Consider the following 27,481-nt stretch of genomic DNA (forward strand, 5'->3'; position numbering starts at 1 on the left):
GGTGACAGTCTCTTGGAGCAACCCTCAGTCAACTGATGCTATTATAAATGTAATTGTCTTTTAATTTCACTTTTAAATTGTTTATAGCTAATGTATAGAAATGCAATTGATTATTAAATATCGGTCTTATATCCTGCAACTTTGCTGAACTTGTTTCTTACTTCTTACCTCTAATGAATTTTTAGTAGACTCCTTAAGGTTTTCTATATAAAGCTCATGTTATCTGCAAAGAATTTTTACTTGTTCCTTTTCCATCAAGTTGCCTTTCATTCTTTTTCATGCTTAATTAAGCTACCTACCACCTCATGTTGAATTTGTTGAACAGTTGTAGCAAGACCAGACATCCTTATTCTATTCTTGATCTTAGGGGGAAAGATTTCAGTCTTTCAGTGTTAACTATGATGTTAGCAAATTTTTTGTAGATGCCCTTTGTTAGATTGGGGAAGTCCCCTTATAGTTCTACCTGTTGAGAGATTTCTAAAAAATCATGAATGGATGTTAGATTTTGTCAATTTCTTTTTCTGAATCTATTGAGATGATTATATGTTTCCTTCTTTTCCTAATATGATGTTTTACATAGATTGATTATCATATGTTGAAACAACCAAATCCCACTTGCTCACAATGTATAGTCCTATTTGGTTTGCTGGTATTTTGTTGAGAATTTTTGCATCTACGTTTATAAGGAATATTTGTTTGTAGTTTTTTTTTGTGATGTCTTTATCTGGTTTTGGTATTGGGACAATATTGAACTCATAGAATGAGTTGGGAAATGTTCCCTCTTCTATTTTTTTAAAAGAATTTGTGAAAAGTTGGTGTTAATTTTTCAGATGTTTGGTAGAAATCACCAATGAAGCCATCTGGTTCTGGGGTTATCTCTGTGGGACGTTTTTTGAATGTTACTCAATATCTTTACTTTTTATAGGTCTAGTCAGATTTTCTATTTCTTCTCAAGTCAGTTTTGGTATTTTTGTCTTTCTAGGAATTTCTCCATTCCATTCAGGTTATCTAATTTGTTGATAGATAATTGTTTATAGTATTCCCTTACAATCTCTTTTATTTATGTAAAGTTGACAAATAATATCCCCGGATATTTTCCTGATTTTTAGTAAGTTGAGTCATGTCTCATTTTTTGTTGGTCTGACAAAAGACTTGCCAATTTTGTTGATTCTTTCAAAGACCAAAGTTTTGGTTTTGTGACTTTTTCTATTGATTTTCTCTTCTCTAACAAGGTATACGTCTTAAATAAACATATTGCCAGCTATGTGACATAATACCAGATACACAACTAGATAAAGAGCCAGCTGCCCTACTCATAAAGTTCCCCTTTTAGAAAGCTCATAGCGACCTAGATTACTGAATGATTGAGTGACCCTGCTTTTCTTTTCCCACCCTTTAATTCTGGCTCTTATGTTTTAAATAGTGAACCTGTGAAACCCTAGGCGCCCCACCCTCCATCCCAATAAGGTCAGTATCCCAGGTCTGCTTTCTCTCTCTCTCTACCTGTGACCTCACTGTAAAGCCCTGGGCACGCGGTGTACCCTCCAGGACCCATGAGTAATAAATCTTGTTTTTACAAAATTCCCTGATTGTTGTTTCTGAAGTGTGTTTTGCAATAATAATAAAAACCACAAGGGCCTGTCCAGCCACAACATTGGCTGCAGTTGGAGAAATGTCTGCGGGGGCTGCCACAAGTAATATGGGCCCAGGTGAGTGCCCCAAGCATTCCTAGCTGATAGTATCAATATACTATAGCTGCGACCAACATGAAACAAAATGTCTAGGATTCAAGTATGAGAACATACTTCCTATGCACACAGACCTTTTACTATATACTTGTTGGATTCAAAGTCTCTAGGTTTAAAGTATAGACAGGTACTCACAGGGAGCTACTGTGTCTATACCAAGTATAGAGAGCTACTCACAGCTACTCTCTTGTTGGTACCAAAGTCTAGGTTCACAGCAAAGGTACAAACCCCAGTATGCAAAGACATGGTCTCCTCTGCTTGTTGGATCTTAGGTCTGTGAGTTAAAAATATTGGCCATAATTTCAGACTAAGGCCTTGTGTGCTTTTGTATAGCAGGACTTTATGTTCCTAATATGGGCTACTACTCCCAGCTTAACAAGGCCTATTCTATTTGGCTTGTTGGATCTCTGGTGTCTAGGAACCAATTTGAGCAACAAGGCCTGTGTCCTTTGTGTTACATCCCAGGTCTCTATCCAAGTTTGGGAAAATCCTCCCAGGGCATCAAGACCAGGTCAAATCTCTTTGTTAAAAATGAGTTTCTAGCTCCTGAGTGTGAGCCACTAATCTCCAAACATTAAAACTTTTTAAAAAATCTGCTTATTGGATGCAAAGTCTCCGGAGTTTGAGTAAAAGAAACCATGTCCAAGGCACGAAAGTATGTTTTGTTTTCCTTTTTGGATCCTAGGTCTCTAGGTTCTGGGTCTGGGCAGTGACTTTGAGGACATCATGACTTTTCTCCTCAGTTTATGGGATTCCAGGTAACTATGTTCTGAACATGGGCAACTATACTCAGGGCATCAGAACCTCACCTCCTTTGCTTGTTGGATTCTGGATATTTATGTTCTGAGTGTGGGCACATATTCTCAGGGTGCCAAGACCACATCTCCTCTGCTTGTTGGAATCATGGTCTCTAAGTTCACATTATGAGAAACTACCCCCACAACACCAGAAAGTTACCTCCTTTGCTATTTGTTTTCCAGGTCTCTAAGTCTTGAGTACATATAGCTTCCAAGGCACAGAAGCTTGTCTCCTTGCTTTATGGTTCCAGTCTTCTAGGCAGTAGAAGAAGAACTATTCCCAAGGCACAAAATTCTTGTTTCCCCCACTTCTTAAATTCCAGGTATCTATGTTTTGGGTTGGGGCAACTTCTTTCTTGGCAATAAGGTCTCACATATTTTGCTTCTTGGACTCCAGGTTTCTAGATTGCAAAAACTGTTATATGCTCTTAGGGCACTGGATCTATTTTCCTTTGCTTGTAGGATATTATATCTTTAAGTTCTGATTACGAGCAAATAATCTCTAGGCACAGAAGCAGAAGTTCCTCTGCTTGTTGGAGTCTAAATATCTAGGATCCTTGAATGAGTGACAACACTAAGAGCACCCATGACTTTGTCTTTTCTCCTTAACAGACTTTGGAACTCAATGATCTGAGCATAAGCACCTGTTCCCAGGGCACAAAGCCTCTGGCTCCTCTGATTGAAGGAATTCAGGACTCTAGGTTCAGATGATTAGTTTTTAAAAAGATTTTATTTATTTATTTATTTATTTATTTATTTATTTATTTATTTGAGAGAGAGAGAGAGCGAGCGAGCGAGCCAGAGAGAGAGTGATCATGAGCAGGAGAGAGGGGTAGAGGGAGAAGCAGACTCCCTGTTGAGCAGGGAACCCGATGCAGCACTTGATCCCAGGACCCTGAGATCATGACCTGAGCTGAAGGCAGACATTTAACTCACTGAGCCACCCAGGTGCCCTCCAGGTTCAGGTTATGAGCAACTATTCCTAGGGTACCAAAGACTATATCCTCTATGTATTCTTTAATTTATTCTTCCTAAGTATGAGAACCTACTCTTAGGGCATCAAAGCCTTGTCTCTTTTTCTTGATGGATCTCATTTCTACCATTCAGAAAACTCTTTTAAGGTCATCAAGCTATCTCTTTTGTTTGTCACACTCTGGATCTCTGATTGAGCTGAGTATGGACAACTATTTCCAGGGTACCAAGGCCTGTGTCCTCTCCTTGTTGGATTCCAGGTCCATATGTTTTCAATAGTGGCAACTCCTCCTCAGGCAAGAAAGTCTCACATATTCTGTTTTGTGGGTCCCAGGTCTCTAGAATCTGAGAGTTGGCAAGTACACCTAGGACACAAAATTTTCTTCTCTGCTTGTTAGATCTCAGGTTCTGACTACGGGAAAATATCCTGGCACTAAGGCATTGACCCCTCTGCCTTTTGGATTCCTAGTATATATTCTGGTGGTTGACCACTACTTGTAGGGCTCTGAATCTTTGTCTCCACTGCTTGATTGATTTTATGAGCTGAGGTTCTAAGTATGGGCACCTATTTTCAGGGCACTGAGACCTTGTCTCCTCTGGTGATTGGATCAAAGTCTTTCAGCCCAGGGACTTAAGGCTTTGTCTCCTCTGCTTGTTAGAAACCAGTCCCCAGGTTCTGGTATGGTCTAATACCCCCAAGCACAAAGGCCATCTCTTGGTTAGATCTCAGGTCCTTGTTCCAACTATGGATAACTATTATCAGGGCATTATAGCTGTCTCTACTGCTTGTTTGAATCAAATTATTCTGGTTCAGATTATAAAGATCCTAAATGTCTAGGTTCCAAATAGGATTACCTACCTCTAGGATGTCAAGGTCCTGTCTCTTCTGCTCATTGCATCCCTGGCCTTTAAGTTCTGGGAATAAGCCTCTACTCCATGGGCAACAAGGCCATGTTTCCTCTCCTTGGTAGATTTCAGGCATCTAGGTTCTGAGTATGGCTAACTTCTCCAGGGTACACTGCCTTGTCTCCTCTGCTTATTGGTCCTAGACTTAGGCTCTCAGCATAAGCAATTATTCTCTGTTCTCCAAATCTTATCTCTCAGATTTGGGTTCCCAGGTATCTATATTTCAAATATGGGCAACTACTTTTATGTCACAAACACTTTCTTTCTTTTTTTTTTTTAAAGATTTTATTTATTTATTTGACAGAGAGAGAGACAGCCAGTGAGAGAGGGAACGCAAGCAGGGGGAGTGGGAGAGGAAGATGCAGGCTCCTAGCAGAGGAGCCTGATGCGGGGCTTGATCCCAGAACACCGGGATCACGCCCTGAGCTGAAGACAGATGCTTAAGGACTGAGCCACCCCGGCACCCCTCACTTTCTCGCTCTATCATTGCTTTAGCTCTCATTTCCATTTGCATTTGATCCTAGAAACATTCTTGAGATTTTTGAACTTGGCTATATTTAGCATGTAATATCATTTCCATTATGTCTAGGTGTTCTTAGTCGCAGTGTTTTCTTTTCCTCAGAAAATCGATTCTATCATATTTCCAGTAATCAAATTTTGCTAGGTAACTAAAATAAATATTTACAATCCAATTTTTTGTTCTGAAGTTTTATTTATTTTTAAGAATATAATTTTATCTTTGTACGTTTAGAGAATTAGAAAACACGGACAAGCATAGCTAAGAGAATAATAACATCATTTCCCACTGCCTGAAGTTTATCATTATTAATCCCTTAGAATATACATTTCAGAGGTTTCTCTGTGCACACACACACACACACATACATATACTCTTTGCTAAAATGTTTCCATGGTATACATTCTGTTTTGCAACTTGTTTTCTCTCCAACAGTGATATCCACCTATTCAATATCAGTATATATTCACATAATTTAAAATCCAGATTTTATTCAGATTTCTCCCATTGTCCTCCAAATAGCCGAGACATACAAATTGTCAGAAGTATCCAAGCCAGGATTTTGCATTTATATTTAGTCTCTTAAATTGCTCAACTAGCTCTTAATTCTCTTTTTATCTGAGACCTTTTATTCACACCATTGACTTGTAGATGAGACTAGGTCAGATTCTTTTCTTTTGTTGACTTTAGCATGTTCCTCTACTTCCTGTGTTTCTAATAACTCAAAGGTGATAAGAGCCTAAAGATTTGGCTTAATGAAAACACTTTTTTAAAAACTAGAATGTATCATGGTGGTATTATGCATTTAATATTGTGTCAGAAGACTCAAAATATCTAGTTGACTCTTCATAAGTAATGCTAAGAGTGGCCACTGAATTAGGGTGATGTCAGTCAGGACAGTTAAGGTCCCCCCCCCCCCCCCCCCCGCTGCCGCCCAAGGAAACCATCTGGGTGGTATTGCTGTAGGAATGCCCAGTTCCTCATTAACCATTTACCTAATGGTTTAGCAGGAGTTGCCCAAATCAATGTTATTAGAATTTACCAAACAATGAATGATTCCTTAAGTATGTCATTATGTCTATATTTATTATCTGGCTTGTTCTGGAAAGCATAGCATCAGAATAGGTAGGAATATGCTACAGTAACAAACAACTCTTGAATTCTGATGACTAAAAATAAAGTTTAGTTCTTGGTCAAGCTTTATGTCAAATATGGTTTGGTGGTGAGACTTCTGCTCTCACAAACACTGAGGGACTCAGGATGATGGAGGCTCAAATTCAACACCTGCTCCCCTGATTGTCATGAAGAAGAGAATGCTAGAAGGTTTCACATTAGCAACTTACTGCTTCAGCCTGGAAATGACATGTATCTCTTCTAGCCACAACCACTGATACAACCTCACTTCAAGGGGAAACATAATCTTCCTGTGTGCCTGGAAAGGAAGGTGAACTATTGTTGGTGCTATTACTGGTTATTGAACAAATTACTTTTTGCCTGCCACCTACTGTACATTGTCTCCAACTGGCTGAATGTTCTGGGAGATAAGTAGTGATATCCCTACTCCATAGACAAAGAAAATGAGGTTAAAAGATTTTTACAAGGTCGCATAGGAAATATCAAACTCAGAATTCAAATCCAGGTCTTTGTGACTCTATAGCTGATGGAGAAATCTTTTGGTGGGATAGGAGGATGAAAATATCATCTTTTCTCTTATCTTTCCCTTAGGGTAAGTCTTGGAGTTTGGGGTTTCCTTAGGCTCTGGATAACCCAAGTATAATTGGAGTTAGGTTGAGGCCAAGGAGAATGATGATGATGGTGATGATAACATATATTAAGATGTTACTAGGCACTGTACTAAGTATATTGCATCAAATCCCTCAATCTTTGAGGTAGCTCTATGAGAGAAATACTTTTATTGTCCTCATTTTATCTATTTATTTTTTATCTAAAGAATTTTATTTTTTTATTTTTTATTTTTTTAATTTTTTTTATTATATTATGTTAGTCACCATACAGTACATCCCTGGTTTTTGATGTAAAGTTCGATGATTCATTAGTTGCGTATAACACCCAGTGCACCATGCAATACGTGCCCTCCTTACTACCCATCACCAGCCTATCCCATTCCCCCCCCCTGAAGCCCTCTGTTTCTCAGAGTCCATAGTCTCTCATGCTTCATTCCCTATTGTCCTCATTTTAGACTGAGACTAAATAACTTGCCAAAACTCACATAGGTAGTAAGTGCAGAAAGAAGATTTGACATAGGCAGCCTGACTGCAAGGATTTTCCTCTTAATCATTGCAAAACCGAACAGTCAGTTCTGGCTTTGCCTTAGACTTTATTAAGGGAGATAAAGAAGTTTAAACAGATACGTTTTAAGCGCTTACTCAACTCATACATTTTATTTGAAAATGTATCAAACTTATAGTTTCTGCTGAAGGACTGGGTCCAAGTAGGTATTTTGTACCACGTGACTCTCTTCCTGGCTCTGGTGACTGACCCAGGCATGGACACTTTCCTCAAGAGAGAGGGAATAGCCCTGGGAATAGCCAAAGAGATTTCCTCTCTTGGGAATCAGGAGTTGGGGTATGGGGTCAGGCAGATAGTGGTGGGCCTTTGAGCCATGTACAAACAGATGACAGCCAGACAAATTTCTGAGGAAAGATCATTCCAAGTAGAGAGACTAGCAAGTGAAAAGGTCCTGAGACAGAAACATGTTTGGTATGTTGGAGAAGTAGGAAGAAGACCAATGTATTTGCACTGAATTGGGTGAAGAGGAATGCGGAAGTAAGTAAGAACAGAGAAGGAGCCAGGAGTAGGTCAGGCAGGGCCTCACCTTGGATATAATTTAAAATATGGTGAGAAGTCAGTGGAGGCCTTGGTCAGTAAGAGAGATACTCTGAAACATATTTGAAAAGTATCATATTGGTTGCTGGGTGGAGAATGGATGATAGAGCAGAGTTATGGAAGCAGGGGGTGCAGTTAGAAAGCTCTTGCATATGCCCAGTTGAGAGATGAAGGTGTTCTTGTTCACATTATTGTAGAGGTGATGGGAAGTGGTCTAATTCAAGATAGGGTTTATTCTTGGATTGGGTGTTGGATGTGAAAGAAATAAAGGAGTCAAGGGTGATTACAAAGTTTTTGCCCTGAGTAACTGGGTGAATGGTGGTCTATTTACTAAGAGGAATAGGGGATGGTGGAGGGGAGATTCTACATTCATCTTTGGACCTATTAAATTTGAGATACATATTATTCTTCCAAGTGGATCATTGGATGTAGGACTATGGAATTTAGAACTAGAGATCTATATACCTCAAGTCCTCAATTCTGAGATACACATTTTCTATATATTATTATCTCTGAAATCAGGATAATCCCATTATCATTGGCTGTCAGAGAAGTGGCAGTTGTGACTTAGTTATGACATTTTCTTTTAACACCTTTTAGTAAGATAAAGAAAATAATGTCACCAATGCATCTTGGATTTAATGAAAGATGTTGAACTTGGGAGTTACTAGCATATTGAAAGCCATGAGATTAGATGACATTACCTGGGGAGTGTTGATAAAGAAGAGAGCTGAGGAATAAGGTTGGGTCATTGCAATATAGCAAGGTCAGGAAAATAAGGAGCCTGATGAGGGATTTCTATCACATAGGAGGAAACTGGGAGAATGTAAAGAAAATTTTTCAATTATAAAGTTGTGAGCAACTGTAAACATACTACTGGGAGCGTACACATGGTGAAGACTGATGACTGACATGAAATTTGGCCAACTGATAGTCATTAGTAACCTCTGTAAGAGAATTCCAGTGAAGTGGTGGGAACAAAGCCTGACTGTTGTGCTTTAAGTAAGATTGAGGTGAAGTAGAGGTAGAAAGTGAAACCATTTGAAAAGGAATTTTGCTATTAAAAAAGTCAGAGAAGTGGGATGGCTTCTGGAGTTCAAAGGAACGTCTTTAAAACCAGGATCCTGGGCATATTTATAAGTTGATAGAAGAGATGCTGCAGAGAAGGAGACATTCATGGAAGGGTGGAGGGGAGGTGAGCGAGGGTGTAATATCTGAGTGGCATCATTGACAGGTGAGAGGGTGGACCCAGAACACTAGTAGGGATATGGGAAGATTTATCCACAGTAACAGAAGGGAAGGGGAAAACGGCAGATAGTTATGGTGGCAATTTTCATGGTGAGAACAGTTTCATCAGTTAGGGTGTTCCTGGATGTGATAATATCTGCTTGTTAATTACTTCTAACTTCAATAAGTCTGGGAGTGAGGGGCGCCTGGGTGGCACAGCGGTTAAGCGTCTGCCTTCAGCTCGGGGCGTGATCCCGGCGTTACGGGATCGAGCCCCACGTCAGGCTCCTCCACTATGAGCCTGCTTCTTCCTCTCCCACTCCCCCTGCTTGTGTTCCCTCTCTCGCTGGCTATCTCTATCTCTGTCAAATAAATAAATAAAATCTTAAAAAAAAAATAAGTCTGGGAGTGGATAGACACAAGATTGGGTCAATGGTGCCTGTATAATTTCCAGGGCCTCCTCCCATCCTTCCACTTTGTTTTCCCCCAGCTGGCTTTTCTTTCTTAGGCCTCTTATATCCTTGGTACCAGATGGCTGTGTGGCACCAGGGGAAGGGAAAGGTCTGTGTAGTAGATATGCAGTTGCATGTCTCAGGAGTTCAGCCACATAGTAAGTGAGTGGAGTGGATTTACCCAGCATTGAGGTTTGCCAGGCCAGTACAATGGAGAGAAAAAGGAATAAGTGATTAGAGATTATGGACAAGCCATTTGCCGGAGGGCAAAATTGAACTTGGCAAAAACGGAAAGTGAGGATGTGAGTCAAGACTTCTAGAGGGGTTGAAGTTTGTTTGCATAATTACTAGAGGAAGTGAACTAGGAAGATAAGATTGCAGTGATCAAAGAGTCAGAGGCTCACAGTTGTGATCTTCGAGGTGATTTCATGAATGGAACAGATCATGGTGGTCAGTGGTTCAGGTGGAGCAGGAAGCAGGATGATTAAAAGTAAGGCCATGAGGAACTGAGAAGTAGGGACACTGAGTGGGTGACTCCTGTGGTAGGAAAGGCCCTGAGAATGGGCCAGTGGTAGCAGTGGCTTTTTGAGTGGAGTGCTTAAATCTTCAGTGAACAGGAAAGTGATGGATAGTACCATGGATTATTGCAATCAGGATCAGAGAGTGGTATAATCTGATATCAAGTGTTTCAAAGAAGTTCAGTTTTAAGTGAAACAGGAGGAATAACGGTCTAAAAGTGGCAGCGATCCACTTCATGTCCTAAGACGTACGCATGTGGAAGAATAAAAAGCCACAGCTTTCCACAGGAGACTGCAGGTTTTTCATTAGAATAGTAACATGATAAGAATATGATGTAAACAGTCAACAAAACTAAAAGGCAACTTACCGAATGGGAGACGATATTTGCAAATGACATATCAGATAAAGGGCTAGTATCCAAGATCTATAAAGAACTTCTCAAACTCAAAACCCAAAAAACAAAGAATCCAGTCAAGAAATGGGCAGAAGACATGAACAGACATTTCTCCAAAGAAGACATACAAATGGCTAACAGACACATGAAAACATACTCCACATCCCTTAGCATCAGGGAAATACAAATCAAAACCATAACTAGATAATGCCTCACACCAGTGAGAATGGCTAAAATGAAGAAGTCAGGAAACAACAAATGTTGGTGAGGATGCGGAGAAAGGGGAAACCTCTTACACAGTCGGTGGGAATGCAAGCTGGTACAGCCACTTTGGAAAACAGTACGCGGTTCCTCAAAAAGTTAAAAACAGAGCCACCTTAGGCCCCAGCAATTGCACTACTACCCCAAAGATACAAATGTAGTGATCCGAAGGGGAAGCTGCACCCCAATGTTCGTAGCAGCAAAGTCCACAATAGCCAAACTATGGAAAAAGCCCAGATGTCCACCGACAATGAATGGATAAAGAAGAGGTGGTATATATATACAATGGAATATTACTCAGCCATCAGAAAGGATGAATACTTACCATTTACCTTGACATGGATAGAACTGGAGGGTATTATGCGCAGTAAAATAAATCAAACAGAGAAAGAAAATTATCATATGGTTTCACTCATGTGTATTATAGGAAACAGCACAGAGGATCATAGGGGAAGGGAAGGAAAACTAAATGGGAAGTCATCAGAGAGGGAGAAAAACTATGTGAGACTTTTAACTATAGGAAACAAACTGAAGGTTGCTGGAGGAGAGGTGGGTGGAGGGATGGGGTAATTGGGTGATAGGCATTAAGGAGGTCACATGATGTGATGATTATTGGGTGTTATACGCAACTGATAAATTATTGAACATGATGTACTGAAACTAATGATGTACTATATGTTGGCTAATTGAATTTAAATAAAAAATAAAAAAGAATATGCCTCTAAGTTCCACAGGGTTCAGGGGTGGGGGTTAAGGAATAGATGAGAAATAGGGACCTAAAGGTAAAGATAAGAGTAGGGATAAGAAATAAGTTTAGGAATATACAAAACTTTAAATTTACTCATCCTTTTTGGGTTGTTGTTGCCAGTATTTTTGGTGCCATATCTAAGAAATCATTGCTAAATCCAATGTCATAAAACTTGCCCTCCATGTATTCTTCTAAGAGTTTTATACTTGTAGATCTTAGATTTAAGTTTGATCCATTTTGAGTTAATTTTTATATACGGTGAAAGGTAAGCATCCAACTTCATTCTTTTGCATGTGGAAATCCAGCTTCCTGAGCACCATTTATTGAAAAGACCACCCTTTCACCATTGTATGGTCTTGGCACCCTTGTAAGAATCAATTGACGAGATATATGAGTGTTTATTTCTGGGTTCTGGGTTTTATTCCATTGATCTACATGTCTGTCCTTACGAAAGTACCACATGATTTTATTTACTATAGCTTTGTAGAAGTTTTATTATCAGAAAATGTGAGTCCTCTAACTTTGTTCTCTTTCAAGACTGTTTTGGCTTGTATGTAGGTTTTCATAGATGTTCATTAGCAGATTGAGGAGGTCCCGTCTCTTGCTAGTTTGTTCAGAGTTTTTATGAGATGTTGATTTTTGTCAAAAGCATTTTCTGCATCTATTGAAATGATCTCATGGTGAATTACATTTAGCTTTGCATGTTAAACCAATCTTGAATTCTTGGGATAAACCCCAGTTATGATATATTATCCTTTCTAATGTTGCTGGAATCCATTTCCAAAAACTTGGCTAAAAATTTTTATATGTAATGTTCATGAAAGATATTAGTCTTAAGTTTTCTTGCAATGTCTTTTTCTCGTTTTGTTATCAGGGTAATGCTGTGGTTATAGAATGAAAATTTTCACTCCTCTTCAATTTTCTGGGAGAGTTTATATAGAATTGGTACTCTTTCTTTATTAAATATCTGGTAGAACCTGAATCCACCATGATAACAATCTGGGCCAGGAGATTTCTTTTTTGGAAGATTTTAAATTGTGAATTCAAATTTTAAAGTAGGTATAGTCCTGTTCATATTATCTATTTTATTTTGGTAGTGTATGACTTTTGTGGAATTAGTCCATTTCATATAAATTGTCAAATTTGTGCAGAATATTTTTAGTATTCTCTTTACTCTCCTTTTGAAGAGTTTGTTTTTAAGTAATCCCTACACCCAGCATAGGGATTGAATTTACAACCTTGATATCAAGAGTTACATGCTCTACTGACCTAGCCAGACAGGTGCTCCTCTCTTATTCTCTTTTTGAAGTCTGTGGGGTCTTTAGTGGTATCTTCTCTGGTATTCCCGATATTGGTAACCTGTGTGTTCTCTCTCTCTCTCTTCTTGGCAGCCATATCAGATATCTGTCTTTTATCTTTTTTTAAAAAAAGGATTTATTTATTTTAGAGAGAGTGCAAGAGAGAGCAGGGAGAGGCACAGAGGAAGAGGGAGAGAGAGAATATCAAGCTGACTGCCTGCTGAGCAGGGAGCCTGATACAGGGGTTCTATCTCTGAACCCTGAGATCTTGACCTGAGCCAAAATCAGTAGTGGGATGTTTAACCACTGAGCCACCCAGGCGCCCTCTACCTTTTATCTTTTCAAAGCATCAGCTTTTAGTTTCAATGATTTTCTCTGTTATTTTTCCATTTTCCTATATTTCTGTTCCTGTATTATTTCCTCCCTCTTCTTGCTTTGGATGTAGAATTGCTTTTCTTTTTCTAGTTTCTTGAAATGGAAGCTTAGATCCTTGATTTTAGACCGTTCTTTTCTAAGAAAAGCAGTTTATGTTATAAATTTCACATTCATCATTTTTATTTGCATCCCATAAGTCCTTATATTTTAATTTTTGTTCAGTTTAAATAGTTCTATTTCCCTTGAGATTTCTTCTTCGACTTGTGGATTACCTAGAAGCGTACTGCTTAATTTCCAAGTGTTTGGAGATAGTCCTGTTAATTTTTTATTTTTATTTTTGAGCGTGGAGCCCAAGGCGGGCTTGAACTCACCACCTTGAGTTCAAGACCTGAGCCAAGATCAAGAGTCGGAGGCTTAATCCACTGAGCCACCCAGGCGCCCCCTGTTATCTTTTACTGATTTGTATTTTAATTCCATTACGGCCAGAGAACATACTTTGTATGACTTCAATTGTTTAACATTTCTTAAAATTTGTTTTATGGCGGTACTAAAGTTCTGATTTCCTTCTCCAAGTCCCCTCTACCAGCCGCTCCATGAATTCGGCCTAGGATTTTAGCTGCTTTTGGTGGACAGGCAGGAGGAGGCTCTAATCAACTGGAGCCAGCCTCGAGTCTCTTCTCCCTTGTACGTGTGCCCATGACACACACCCCAAACACTCCGTGCTGAAGCAGCTCAAGTACCTCACGTTCTACCCCGCCCACAGGTTTTTCGAGAGCGCTGAGAGGAAGCCGGGACAGGAGTGTCTGCGTAAGGCGGAAATCCCGCCCCCCGGCGCCTGCGGTTGGCCCTGACCGCAAGGGGTGAACCCCAAGGAGGAAGATGAGCAGGATTGAAGGAAGCGGGGGAGTAGGGAGGAAGGGCGAGAGGGCTCCTCTTCTCCATTGGCTGGTCCGGCGGAGCAGCGTTGCTGTGATTGGCTGGCCAGCGGGGGCGGTAGTCCCGAGTCGGTCCGCCCCTCCGGTCGCGAGAGATACCGGGATCACCAGCGCCCGCGGAGTCAGCGGCGGCTTGGAGGCTGTGTCCGCACGCCGCCGAAGTGTGGCAGCGGGGCCTTTGCGCGTCAGGTCCTCGTCTCCGCGGGCGGCCAGGGCCGCCAGCCGCTAGGGCGGTGCGGGTCGGAACCCAGGGCACGGTCGAGCTGGGGCGCGGCGGGCGTTGGCGCCGCCGCCGGACCTGGGCCTGCGCGGACTGCCCGCGGCGCGCGTCTCGGACTGTCTTTCCGTTTCAAAGTGATTATTGTTTTGGATATTTCCGCAGACGTGACTTTTGATTAATTTGTTTCACGCAACACTAACGGGTATGGGATAAAGCGGCAGGTGCATGCTACTGTCATTTGTCGTTGAAATGTGGGTTTCCTGTCGTCTGTGTGCTTACCTTTTGGATTAAGGGAAGGGGATGACATTGTGATTTGGTCTCCTGTGACCGTCCATTCTCAAGGTCTCGCCGACGTAGTACAGAAACCAGGCGAATCCTGTGTGGCTCTTACCTGTATTGGAAGTAGGCTTTCTCTTCCATCCTCCTCCCAGTCTCTCTCCATCTTTCTCTGCCTTTCTCCTCTCCCTCCCCTCCCCCACCTGTTCTCCTCTCCCATCTTTCTGTTCTTTTTGCCGCATTAAACCTCGAGGGAGGGTCTTTGTACAATTCTGAAAAGCTTTAGGTCTTCTAACATTTATGTTTTACTTGCAGGACTGACAACTGGGAGGAAACTGGAGGAAAGATGCCCTCTGATTCTTTCTGTTTGGCTGCCCAGACTCGACTTGACTCCAAATGGTTGAAAACAGATATACAGGTGGGGTTTTGACATGCTTTTTCTTGGTTTGTTCTGCCTCCATATTTAAATTTCTGGTGAAGGCTTTATATAGGATAAGTAAGAGGATGCAGATCGGATCTTGCATATTAGAGAAGCAGGTTTATTTCCTATAATTTAAAATGCACCTTTATTGCATCAGTTTTTATAGATCGTGTGTGGCTACATTTTAATTGCAGTTATGTGTAAGTGTAAGAAACTTGAGATCTGGTTATGCAAACATTTTTCCTATGATTATTTTTAAGAGGTTTGTATTATTCTTAACGATACCTTGTTGACCGTTTAGTGATAGTTTTGAGATGTTCAGTTAATGAGGGGAAGTGACAGGTAGTAATTTATTATGTCCTGCAGAAACTCACTCATTTTATGGGACCCTGTGTTTGTGTTTCTGGGGAGACAAGAGTTCAGTTGAGCTGTTTGTTTTTGTGACTGGTCTTATTAAGAGGAGTGCTCAGGTTTTCACATAAAGAATGTGTGGAAACAAAACGTTGGCCTTAGACTTTTTAATGTTTTAATAGTGTAATTGTAAGCTTGTCCAGAAATTATCAAATAAATATTAGCAGTAATGTTTCTATAGACTTTTTTTTTTTTTAAATACTCCAAGTTAGTTTTCTTTGCAAATGGTTTGGAAAAACTACTTTTATAACTCCATATTAATAGCAAAAAGAAGTGTCTGAAATATTTTGTAGTATATGTGGCTTTTCTTTCTCTTTCCTGAGGTTAAACGTTTTATTTCTCAAGTAATCTACGTTTTTCAATACAATCTTACATAGTGCATCACAGTTTATCAAGTCATATATTCTATAAGCAGTTGATCATAGATACTTGTAGTGAAGTATTATTACCTCTCTTTGTTTGTTTGTTTATTTATTTATTTATTTAAGTGTTGCGTCCCAGTAATTATGACAGCCAAGTGCTTAGAACTATGTTGTGGATTTTGGGATAGTTACTTATGGGGTAATGTTAGATTAAAGCACAAAGCATTGGGCCAAGAATTGGCATAGTAGTGACTCTTTTGGTTTGTTTTTTGTTTAAACGTTGCTTTTTATTTAGCAATTACTGTTTGTTTTCCTTTGCCATTTTTTTTTTAAAGCGTGGTGGGGGGAGGTGAGATGAGTAATTTTTTTTTTCTGAAATCTTGAGATTCAGGCAAACTGATTTTAAGACTTCATTTTTTTATTAGTGCTTGTGTATTTTGCAGAACTCGTTGAAGTAAAGAAGTTTATCTCATGAAGTTTTTCTTTTTAATCATAGTTGAATAACTGCTTAATATGAGTTTTAGCATCTTGATCTAAAACCAATTTAATGCTGAGTTGAGTGCCTATGATGAGTCAGGCAGATATACAAAATCAGAAACACCACTTATGCCTTAGAGTGCTTACTATTTTACTTTTGATTTATTTAGTGTAATATACAGTGGTTAGCCCTTCTTAGACATTTCAAATATTAGTCAGAAGTCATCCAAACTCATCCTAGGAATACATGAAGAGACCTAGGTTTTGGAGAGTTCCCCAAAGGGAAATTGTATTGTGAGTATTGAAGCTGCTTAATACCATGAAAAAAATGATCGCTGATCTTGGTTTTGTGTATTTTCTCCAGCATTGCTTATTAAATCTGAGGAACAAATGTCATTTTACCCTAACAAATGACTTAGACTTAGTTTCACTCTTTGGAATCCTTCTTGGAGACACAGATTGCAGATGCAAGCCTTATACTGACAACTTTTACCCTTACCCCATTGGGGATGTCTCTCCCAACTGGAGTGGGAAGTGTCCCATTCCTTAGGTAGGGCTTTTGTATTGGGAACAGAATTGACACCTGGTTAGTTAATATTATATGAGGTAGAAACATGTTTCTTAGCCATCGGATTTAGCAAAGCTGTTTTCTGTGGCTATTTTTGTTTGAAATGCCCATGAAGGTTTTCGTGACTTTAGAAAGGAAATATTTTTGGAGGCTGTGAAAACTTTTAATATATGTGTATTATAAAGAACACAGACACTGATGCTAGACTTTCTTGTTCGTAGATGTTTAGGCCTATGATATGTCAGGCCTACAGTGTTGCAACAAGCTGCCTTTAATGGAGTGCCAATTATATGGCAGGCATATACCTGGTTTTTACGTATATAATGCTTTTTACTTTTTCAACACTCTTTTCTGATTGTTGTGTGGAGTACTTTGAATTGCCATATCCTTTGCAACTCTCTTGAAGAGGCAATAAAATACAGAGCTAAGAGCTGTTAGCTACATAATCGCCACCATTACTATTCTTAATATTTAAAGTAAAAGTCCAGTCTGATGTGATTGGTTGTTTCTCAATGAACCAAAAAGTCATTAAGCAAAGGACCGATAAAAAATGGTATATGATACCTTAAAAGCTTTTTATTCTTAAATTATATATGCACATTTATTTGCTACTCTTGTTGTAGGGCTAAGGGTGTGTCTTTGAGCATGGATCCAAGAATGGTGTTATCTTTTTCTTGCATAATCTGTACTCAGATGAATGTCCTACAGTTTCTATTTTTGGATTCTTTGAAGTGGAGCATGAAATTAGATATGTATGGTGCAATTTTTTTAAAACTTTTTATTTTGAAATAATTTATAGGCTCACAGGAAGTTGCAAAGAAAGTAGAGAGGTCATTGTATACTCTTCACCCAGATTCCCTCAGTGGTTACATCTTACGTAACTATAGTACCGTGTCAAAACCAGGAAATTGACATTGGAACAATGTATGCATAGTTCTTTGTCAATCCTGTAATCACACCACAAAGATCTCCTTCCTCTTGCCCCCCTATAGGTCACACCATCCTTCCCCCACCATCTCTGACCCCTGGCAATCACTAATCTGTTTTCCATCTCTTCAATTTTGTCATTTTGAGAATGTCATATGGTATGTGACCTTTTAAGACTGATTTTGTTCACAGTGTAATGCCTTTGAGGTCCATCAAAGTTGTTGAGTATATTAAAAATTAAATTTGAATCATTTATTTGTCTCTTCTTCTAATCAATTTAGAATGTGTAAAGATAAAAGTTAAATTTTAAAATTAAACTTAAAATTATTAAATGTATATATTTTTACTTTATGCTTAGAATATCAGTAGATTAAAGAACATAAACGTGATCACCTTGGTAAATTCTACTCTGAGGTTTTCCAGTTGACAGATAAGATGTAGAAATAAAAGAATTTTGTAAATACAGGTAACTTAATATTCATAATGACATCTTCTGATTACTTTCTTGTCTGTAGGATAGGTAGCATAGCTCACTTTTTTATTCATGATTTTGGTTATTTGTATTTTCTCTATATTTTGGATTAATCTTATCAGGGCTTTATATATTTTGTTAGTCTTTTTTAAAAAGCTAACTTTTGTTTCTTAGAAAAGACTAATAAGATTTATAAGGGAAAGATAATGAGGTTACCATCAGATTTGATCAGAAGACTCTTTTGCAGAGGAAGATTTGGTAACATATTTATGGCTCCCAAGAAAAGAAGACGTGAGGCAAGGATGTTATGTTCTAGCAAAATTAACTTTTCAGGTAAAAAGGACACAACTTTATTAATGAATAAGTACTGTTCCCATGAGCTCTTCCTGAGGAAGTGAGTAGAGAAGGATCTTTAGATGACCGAGTGACTGTAGATTGATACGAAGACTAATAGTGGTCATTTGTGGAACCTAGAGTAAATGAGTTTTAAAAGGGAGAGAACAAACTAGGGATGTACTGTATAATGACTAACATAATATAATTAAAAAAATGTTACTATTAAAAAAAATAAAAGGGAGAGAACATATTATATTAGTTATCTGCTTAGACATGGTACATTATAGTGTAACTGTTCTGCAGTGTCTAATCTATTAATCCTATGCATTGAAGTTTTCACTTTAGATGATGTATTTTTCATCTCTAGGTGTTCCATATGGATCCTTTTCATATCTTCCATTTTACTTGTCATCAGGTTCATATTTTCCTATTTGTGAGCATCTGGACATATCTATAATAGAGCTATTAACGTTCTTGTCTGCTAATTCTATCATCTCTGTCACATCTGGATTTATTTTTATTGATTGCTTCTGTCATTTCCATTGATTGATTGCTCTGGTCATGGGGTGTGTTTGCATGCCAGGTAATTTTTTATTGAATGCTGGACATTGTAAATATGTTGTTCTGTGCTGGATTTTTTATTTCTTTAAAGAGCATTAGTTTTGTCTGGCAGTCATGTAAGTTAGTTGGGATCAATTTAACTTTTTCAAACCTTGATCCTCAGGTTTGTTCAGGCTGATCTAGCACAACCTCTAGTCATGTACTAATTTATCTGCCTTACTAAGGCATTATCCTTCTTAGAACTCTTCCAAGCATTTGGTGTGATAGGAGATCTTTTTCATTCTGGTTGGTGGAAACACAAGCTTTTCTCAGACTGGGACTCATGGGAATTCTGCCTTCTCCTTTCTAGTGCTTCTTTCCCCAGCCTTGGCAGTTTTCTCAACCCATGCCTAAATCAGTATTCAGCCCTAGACTCAAGGGGTCCCCTCTCCCCATCTCTAGTGTTCACTCTTTCTCTGCAGATCCCCCTTCACCTGTATTATTGTCCTTTTACTCTACTTATAGCTGATCTGTCTCCTCAACTCAGCAAGATATCTGGGCTCTATTTGGGTTCCCCTTTCCCTTGCTGCATCCTGGAAGCTGCTTCTAGGCCGTAAGCTTGGGCAGTTGTAGGGCTTCATTTGTTGCCCTTCTTAGGGATCATAGCTCTGGGCCGTTTGATATATTTTGTCTGATTGTCTAGTTGATTATAGAGGAGAGGTAGTTCCTAAAGAAGTTAATCCTTCATAGACAGAAGCAGCACAGGCCTTCCTAATCTGCTTTTAATCTTATTCAGAGTTCTTAATTATAGATAATGCGTTTTTTGGTTCTAGAATTTCCATGGTTTTGTTTATTTATTTATTTTTAAAGATTTTATTTATTTATTTGACAGAGAGACAGCCAGCGAGAGAGGGAACACAAGCAGGGGGAGTGGGAGAGGAAGAAGCAGGCTCCCAGTTGAACAGGGAGCCCGATGCAGGGCTTGAGCCCAGGACCCTGGGGGTCACTCCCTGAGCCAAAGGTAGACACTTAACGACTGAGCCACCCAGGTGCCCCTCCATTGTTTTGTTTAAGTGAATTTTATTGAAGTGTATTTAGTAAGATGCATCTATTTTAAATGTTTAGTTTCAAGTGTTTTGGTGTTTTGTTTACCTACCATGTTCTAGTTTCTTTGACTGTCTCCCCTTCCCTCTGAGTTGACACCCAGCATGCCCATGGGTGACCCTTCCACTTCGATCTTGGGTGTAATGTCACACAATGGTGTGGGTTATGGCTTCCCAGTTGCCTACTATGGAACCAGTGACATAGCCTACAAGGTGCTGGGAGAGGAAGAGTTAGCTCCCCAAGGACTGAACATTCATCTCTTGGCAAGGACAGATAAGGGCACCCCCTGAAGTAGTCATTTTAGTAGATACTTTAAGGGTTGGCTTGCCTAATCCTGTTCAGTGTTCAAGTGTCAGTAGTACCAATGTGGGGGATTCAGTGGCTCTCCCAGGCCTCTTCCCTGCATGTGTGAGTGCATGTTGTGGTGTTGGTGAGAGGAGAACAAGCTTGGGAGTTAGGCCTTTTCTTTTTGGGAGTTAACTCTTTTCTTTTTCTTCCCTCCTTGGACTGTTCCATGATCTCTTCTTAACAAAACTTGTAGAAGAGTCCCACATGCCTGGTGAATGTGCCTAGTGGACAACTTGCTGTATCTCCTGTTCATTGTGGAGTAGGGGCCAGTGCAGTAACATAGGAGTCAGCAAACTTTTTCTGTAAAGAGCTAGATAGTAACTATTTCTGTGAGCCATATGTTCTTTGTAACAACTACTGTCATGCCACAGACAATACATAAACAGCTGTGTCTGGGTTCCAATACAGCTTTATAGATACTGAAATTTGAATGTCATCATTTTCATATGTCACAAAATGTTTTCCTTGCTTATTTTTCAACCATTGAAAAATGCAACAACCACTCTTAACTCAGGGGCCATATGAAATCGGGTGGTGGGCCAGTTTTGGCCTGTGGGCCAGGCCTTAGTTTGCTTACCCATGTGGTGACATGTTGTGTCTTGTGCTTCGTGTGTTCCCTTGTCCCCCTTCCCCTGCCTCCCACTTCTCTGAACTGGCATCTGCCAAGTAAATCCATTGCTTAGGCTCTCCTTTTTGGGACAGCATCTATGTCTATATTTCTGTTTTCTGCATCCACTCTTGATCTGTTTCTGTTGTCTTCTATATTTAAAAAAATTTTTTCTGTCACATTATCTTGCTGTATCCATTATTATTTTTGTTTGAGTTTCACATACTATGTATGAAAAATTATTTTGATCATTTGAGGCTCTGGGTGACAATTTCCTCCTCTAAAGGGGATCTACCAGTCAAACAGCACTAGCAGTCCCAGGTCACTGCAGCGCAGTTGTGGGCTGAGATGATTCAAAACTGGGCTCCTTCCCTAGGAAGGCCATTTACTTCCACCTCACCCCTACCTACTTCTGGTGTGTGTGTCTCTTCGAAGTTTCATTCAAAGCATGGTGTGTTTAACAGGCCTTTCCCCCATGAGGACCCTGGCTCAAGCCTGTCTCTCAGCAGCTCTGCTCAGTTCTTGGTCTTAGCCCTGCTCACAGAATTGGCAGGTGCGTCTCAGGAAAGCAGCCTTAGGTTCTTTGGGCTGTACTCCTCTCTTGGGACTTAAGCTTGCTATTCTTAAAACAGAGGTACTTTTTGTTTCTGTCTGACCTCCCCAATTGCTTAAGAAACCTGTTCTTAAAGTTTTTTTGGAATTGATATGTTGTCCTCTGTTTAATAGGTGCTTAGTAAGTATTTTTCTGCAAGGCTAGGAAAAAAAGCCAGATACCTTTACTTTAGTATCTGCAGGTATTTGAACAGATTACATATCAGATGTGTTTTAAAGATAAGTAAAATAAACATTTTCTAACCAATAAGTTAATCAAAATGTCATTTAACCATTTGGTATATTCTGTTTTGGATTCTATTACATAATCATACAGTTCTGAAGTAGTCATTTATTTATTTATTAGAAGATTTTATTTATTTATTTGACAGAGAGAGAGACAGTGAGAGAGGGAACACAAGCAGGGGGAGTGGGAGTGGGAGAAGCAGGCTTCCTGCTGAGCAGGGAGCCCAATATGGGGCTCGATCCCAGGACTCCGGGATCATGATCTGAGCCGAAGGCAGACGCTTAACGAGTGAGCCACCCAGGTGCCCCATGAAGTAGTCATTTTATTTATTTTTTTAAAGATTTTATTTTTAAGTGATTTCTACACCCAACATGGGGCTTGAACTTAAAACCCTGGATCAAGAGTTGCACACACTACTGACTCAGCCAGCCAGGCACCCCCTGAAGTAGTCATTTTAGTAGATACTTTAAGGGTTGGCTTGCCCAATCCTGTTTAGCGTTCAAGTGTCAGTAGCACCAATGTGGGGGGTTCAGTGGCTCTCCCAGGCCTCTTCCCTGCATGTGTGAGTGCATGTTGTGGTGTTGGTGAGAGGAAAACAAGCTTGGGAGTTAGGCCTTTTCCCAAATTCTACTTCTCATAGCCTCAGGGTTGTGTGATCCTGGTCAAATAATTGAGCCTCTGAGTTTCAGTTTACTGTCCCTTAGAACTGGGCCTGTTAATATCCCTCTTACTGTCTGCTTTTCAGGGTGAAAATGACTTACCTGCTTATGTCATTTTAGAGGTGTAAAGTAAGAATGTGAGAACAAATTGGAAAAGGAACCTAAGACCAAGTAAACTAATTAGAAGCATCTGGATTCTGTCCAAAAACAGTTAAAATTTAAAACCTGTATCATCGCCCATTGGGTACTTTTTTATGTAAGTTAGCGATTAATGAAGACAAGCTAATAATAGACAGTCTACAGATACTCTTAAATTGACAGATCAGTAATTTTTATTTCCTCTACAGGCTGTTCTTACAATGCTGTGATTATTTTTGATTTCCTGGCTTTCTCTTTGGGATCCTGTGCTTTCCTTCCAGTGCCCTGGAAAGATTTCCCCTAGGCTTCATTTTTGCCTTCCACAGCCTAGCTCTTTCATGCCCTCCTCCAGGGAAGCTTGCTTTGTTGCCTTAGTAATGTTTCTCTTTCCTCAAATCCTTTAAGATGTCCAGACCATTGTGCTTTAAATGATGGTTACTCAGGTCCGTGGCTCATTTACATCTTTGTGTCCTCAGTTCCTAGGAGGCTTCTACAGTACGTGTCCCTCCAGATACCCAGTTTCCACCTTCCACACAGCTTTTCTTTTCTTCCTCTTGATATGGTAGTAACAATTCCTGTTTCTACATAAACTGGGCTTCTTCCTTTGCTTATTCTTTAATTCATGTTTGTTTATCTTTTTTATAACTCTAAACACCAATGTTATTCAACCGGGACTGCATCCAAAAACACTGATGCACCTTGTGGGTAATCCCAATGTGCAGTCAGGGTTGAGGATGTTGGTTACTCTCTCTCTTTGGGCGTTGGCATTTCCTCCAGGTTGTGGTCTATATCCCATTTGCTGATGACTCCCAGATTTAAATCTCTAGTCCTGACACTTTGTTAAGTTCTGTATTTGTATTTGCAGTGTGTGTGTGTGTGTACGTATGTATGTACATGTGGCTGTGCATTATGAGTGTACGCATGTGTGCGTGGGGAGATCTCCATGCTCTTGTTCATACTTAGTGCAAATCTCAGTGGTTAACACTGAGCTAGTTCTCTTTCATCTGATTCTGTTCCCTACCTCCTTTTCACTTTTCACATCTCATCTGTCTCATTTAATCTGAAATGTCTTAAGTACTTTCTCATCTTGGCTTAGGCTGTCATCCTTTTTTGGGGAGACTCTTGGCAGAGGCCTCCTAAGTTATTTTCTGTTGCTAGTTTCTTCCTCTGTCTCCAGCCATTGCACTGATACTGAGTTATGCCTTAAGTTATGATCATTTATTCCCTGGACGACCTAAAGAAAGATGGCGTGTAACTGCCAGAGGACAGCACACATGGGACTGTTTAGTCTGCCTCCTGTTTGCCTCCCATCTTTATGTAGTTGTGGGGGAGCTGGACAGAACCCCAGCAGTATTAGTCTTCCTCTTACCTTGGCAAATGAGCCAAGCTTTTCCATTCCCTCATTAAAACATAAGGGGTGCTGAATGTTTGTGGCTCACTCTTTTTATTTTTCCCCCTGCCAGTTGATATGTTTATCAAGAGTCATATGTTTTAGTTCTAAGTATGTTTATGGCAGTTATCTTGTTAGTGAGGTGAACAAATAAAATATGAGTGCTGAAAGATAGTTGTTGCTTCTGTGAAAACTAAGTTGGATGCTGAATTGGTTTTCTGTTGCTGTGTTACAAGTACTGGCCATAAATTTAGCAGCTTAAAACAACTTATGTTTATTCTCTTTCCCAGTTTCTGTGGGTCAGGAGTCTGGCCAAGGCTTAGCTGGTTGCTCTGCTTTGGGTCTAAAAGGCTGCATGCAGTCAGGGTGTTGGCCATGCTGTGCTCTCATCTGCGGTCTCATTGAGGTGCTCTTTGTCAGAATTTAGTTCGTTGCAGTTGGGGAACTGAGTCATGGGCTTCTAGATGCTGCCCCTCTGCATAGGTAGCTCATGGCAGCTTGCCTCTTCGTCACCTAGAGAATGTCTGTTCTAGATGGCCCCGTACTCTTCAGGGCTTTCACCTGATTAAGTAGGGCCCCCAGGATAATCTTCCTTTTGATAACTAGAAATCAACAGATGTGGGATTTTAATTATATATGAGAAGTTCCTTCACCTTTGCCATAGATGGAAACAAAACCTGGTCACAGGTGTGATGTCCCGTCTTATTCACGGGTCCTACCCACACTCAGAGGGCATTACACAGGATATGTGTGTACCAGGGGATGAGGATGTTGAGCACTGTCTTAGAATTTTGCTTACTACACATGCTTTGGATAAAAGTGAGATGCTAAAAAAATTACTTGGAACAGGTTAGGTAAAAGAGAACTATAAAGGATTAGGGAAAATGTCTTGATAGTCTAGAAGAATTCTATACTGAGATTGCTCACAGACTGCTCCTTAATTCTTGTTACATTTAAAGAAATGGAGGGGCTCCACTTAAAGAAACGGGTGGCTCAGTAGGTTAAGTGTCTGCCTTTGGCTCAGGTCATGATTCTGGGGTCCTGGGATTGAGTGCAGTGTTGGGCTACCTACTCAACAGGGAGTCTGCTTCTCCTTGCCCACCGCCCCCCCCCCCCCGGCTTGTGCTCGCATGCTCTTTCTCAAATGAATAAATTAAATCTTTAAAAAAAAAAAAAGTAAAGAAATGGAGACTGGAAATAGTGGATGCTTCATAAGGGTGGTGCATGCTGGAATGATGACAAGGAACGAGTTAGTGGACTTGTAAATAAAGAAAAGATACTGGCCTTTCGTTAAAAGATGGCCAAACAGATGTGCCTATTTTAGTGTAAAGTGCTTTGTGTTTCTGATAAGAGGGCTTCTGTTATACCTGCAGTTTTCAGAATGGATGCCGTCTCTGGGTGTCTACTGTGCCCCTGCCCTTGTTGGCTGCTTGCTCTGGGAAGCTTTTTCTGACTCCTAAGTACTGACAAGTGAGAGCATTTTTGTCTTTTGTTTTTCTTCTATAAATATCACTGTGGACTCATGTTTTTATTTACTTTTGCAGTCCACTGCAGTTATGTATTTTGATGCTCAAAATTGTCCCCATAAGGCCTTATACAGTTTTTTTGAGGTGCAAACACAAAATATTTCAGGCTCATCTTCTTTGCCCTGACCCTGGAATCAGCCTTTTTTCTCCAAGAGCCCAAGTTTTGTTTACTGGGAAGTGAGACTTAAAAACTGATGTCTGGGTGCTAGGGGTACTCATTGCTCTCGGAGTGTCTGTCATTTTTCTAGCTCCTTCCCAAGCAGTTATATTCAAATATAAATTTGTATTGAGATTTCCAATTCAATTTTTTCTTAAAAATGTCCTTGATTTTTATCTCTTTTACACTTAAAACCTTGTTTCTAGTAGCACTAACGTAAATGTTGTAAACATGTTTTATTTTATTAACATTGCTGTATCATACAATATATATGAGATAGTTTTAAGATTTTAATGTCAATACTATGATTATCAATAAGACCAATGAGTAAAGCTTAAGGTATTTTTCCCTTAGAGTATATTTGACTAAAGATGTATAATTGAAAAGTCCCCTGAAATACTTTTCTTTATGATAAACATAGGTTAATTTGCTTGTTACCAGTTGTAGATTTTTCTTTTTTATGATTTAATTTTAATTTTCGAAGATGAGAATCATTTATATGTTTTAGAAGTAAAAATGTATGAAGTTTACTCAAAATCTTGCTTTTATTCATCTCTGCTGCCCATGTTCCCTTGTCACAGGTGTCTTTCCATAGGTAATCATTATTACTTGTTTCTGGTTTATCTTTCCAGAGCACATGTGTGTGTCTTTTTTCTTGTATCTTATGCAGAAGTTAGCATTGTTTATATACTATTATGCACTGTGCCTTTTTTCCTTTAACTGTATTTTTTGGGATGATTTTTATTAAATGTTGATGGTTGAATAAAATGAGAGGAAATGAGATTTTTTAAATCATATCATTCTTTAAGAATTGCCTTGTATGATCATTCTGTAAGTTTATGTTATTTATTATTACCAGCTTGCATTCACAAGAGATGGGCTCTGTGGCTTGTGGAATGAAATGGTTAAAGATGGAGAAATTGTATATACAGGGACAGAATTAAACCAGAATGGAGAGCTTCCTCCTAGAAAAGGTAAGGACCTTTTACTAATAGTTTTCATTTTGTAAAGACCTTTATAAATTGTATTTTATAGAAATTTTGGAATATGCAATAGGAATAGAAATAGGAGTGTCTAAGCCTAACTCTTTGAAATTTTGTTTTCACTTTGGAGATGTTGTCTACATTGTAGTTAACATTATGAGCTACTTGGATTTCATTGCTCTTTGTGAATGAAGGTCTTTTCATTGCAAAGCTACCTTACTGTGGTGTCCTTCCCAGTTAATATTTCTTCTTCTAAGTTTTGTAATATATCTTGTCTTGGCTAACTATAAATAGTGATTATTTTAAGATTGAGTGGAAACAATTATTCCTGAATTTTTTCCTATGTCACTCTCCTGTGGCAACATATAAAACACTTTTTGGAAGCCTTTGGCCTGTGAACTTGACTTGGCGCCTTATTTTATTTATTTAATCTTGTATTTTTCACAGGGAAATACCAGTAAATACTCTTGTTTAGGCCTGTTGTTATGAAAAGTCAAAAAGACTTTCAGTGACAGTTCATTTGCTCTTGATTTTGGCCATGAGTGAGAAACTGTTGAGCCTTTAAAAAGAAATGGATGCCTGTACCCACCCCAGACCTTTAGAATCTGAAAAGCCCCTCCTGAGATTTGTCAAAGTTTGTTGGTCCCACTATTTGAAAGTCATGAAGGTGGGTAAAAATATTACTTTAGAAAGTAGTTCTTTTTCTCTTTGTAGAATGGATATAG

At 39.4% G+C, this 27,481-nt stretch overlaps 1 protein-coding gene across 5 annotated transcripts in view; it reads left to right on the forward strand.

Moving 5' to 3' along the window:
• The first annotated feature begins 14,071 nt into the window (after positions 1-14,071).
• HERC2 (HECT and RLD domain containing E3 ubiquitin protein ligase 2) overlaps positions 14,072-27,481 on the forward strand; it is a 237,594-nt gene continuing 224,184 nt past the window's right edge. For 4 of the 5 annotated variants that reach the window (XM_026510286.4, XM_026510288.4, XM_026510289.4 and 1 more), the window contains exons 1-3: positions 14,072-14,418; positions 14,808-14,910; positions 26,633-26,747. In XM_026510286.4, the coding sequence (XP_026366071.1) occupies positions 14,839-14,910; positions 26,633-26,747 (187 nt within the window). In that variant the 5' untranslated portion in view covers positions 14,072-14,418; positions 14,808-14,838. The remainder of the gene's footprint in view (positions 14,419-14,807; positions 14,911-26,632; positions 26,748-27,481) is intronic. The other variant, XM_026510287.4, reaches the window with a different exon arrangement.

The sequence above is a fragment of the Ursus arctos genome, unplaced genomic scaffold (assembly GCF_023065955.2).
Source record: "Ursus arctos isolate Adak ecotype North America unplaced genomic scaffold, UrsArc2.0 scaffold_28, whole genome shotgun sequence".
NCBI lineage: Eukaryota > Metazoa > Chordata > Mammalia > Carnivora > Ursidae > Ursus > Ursus arctos.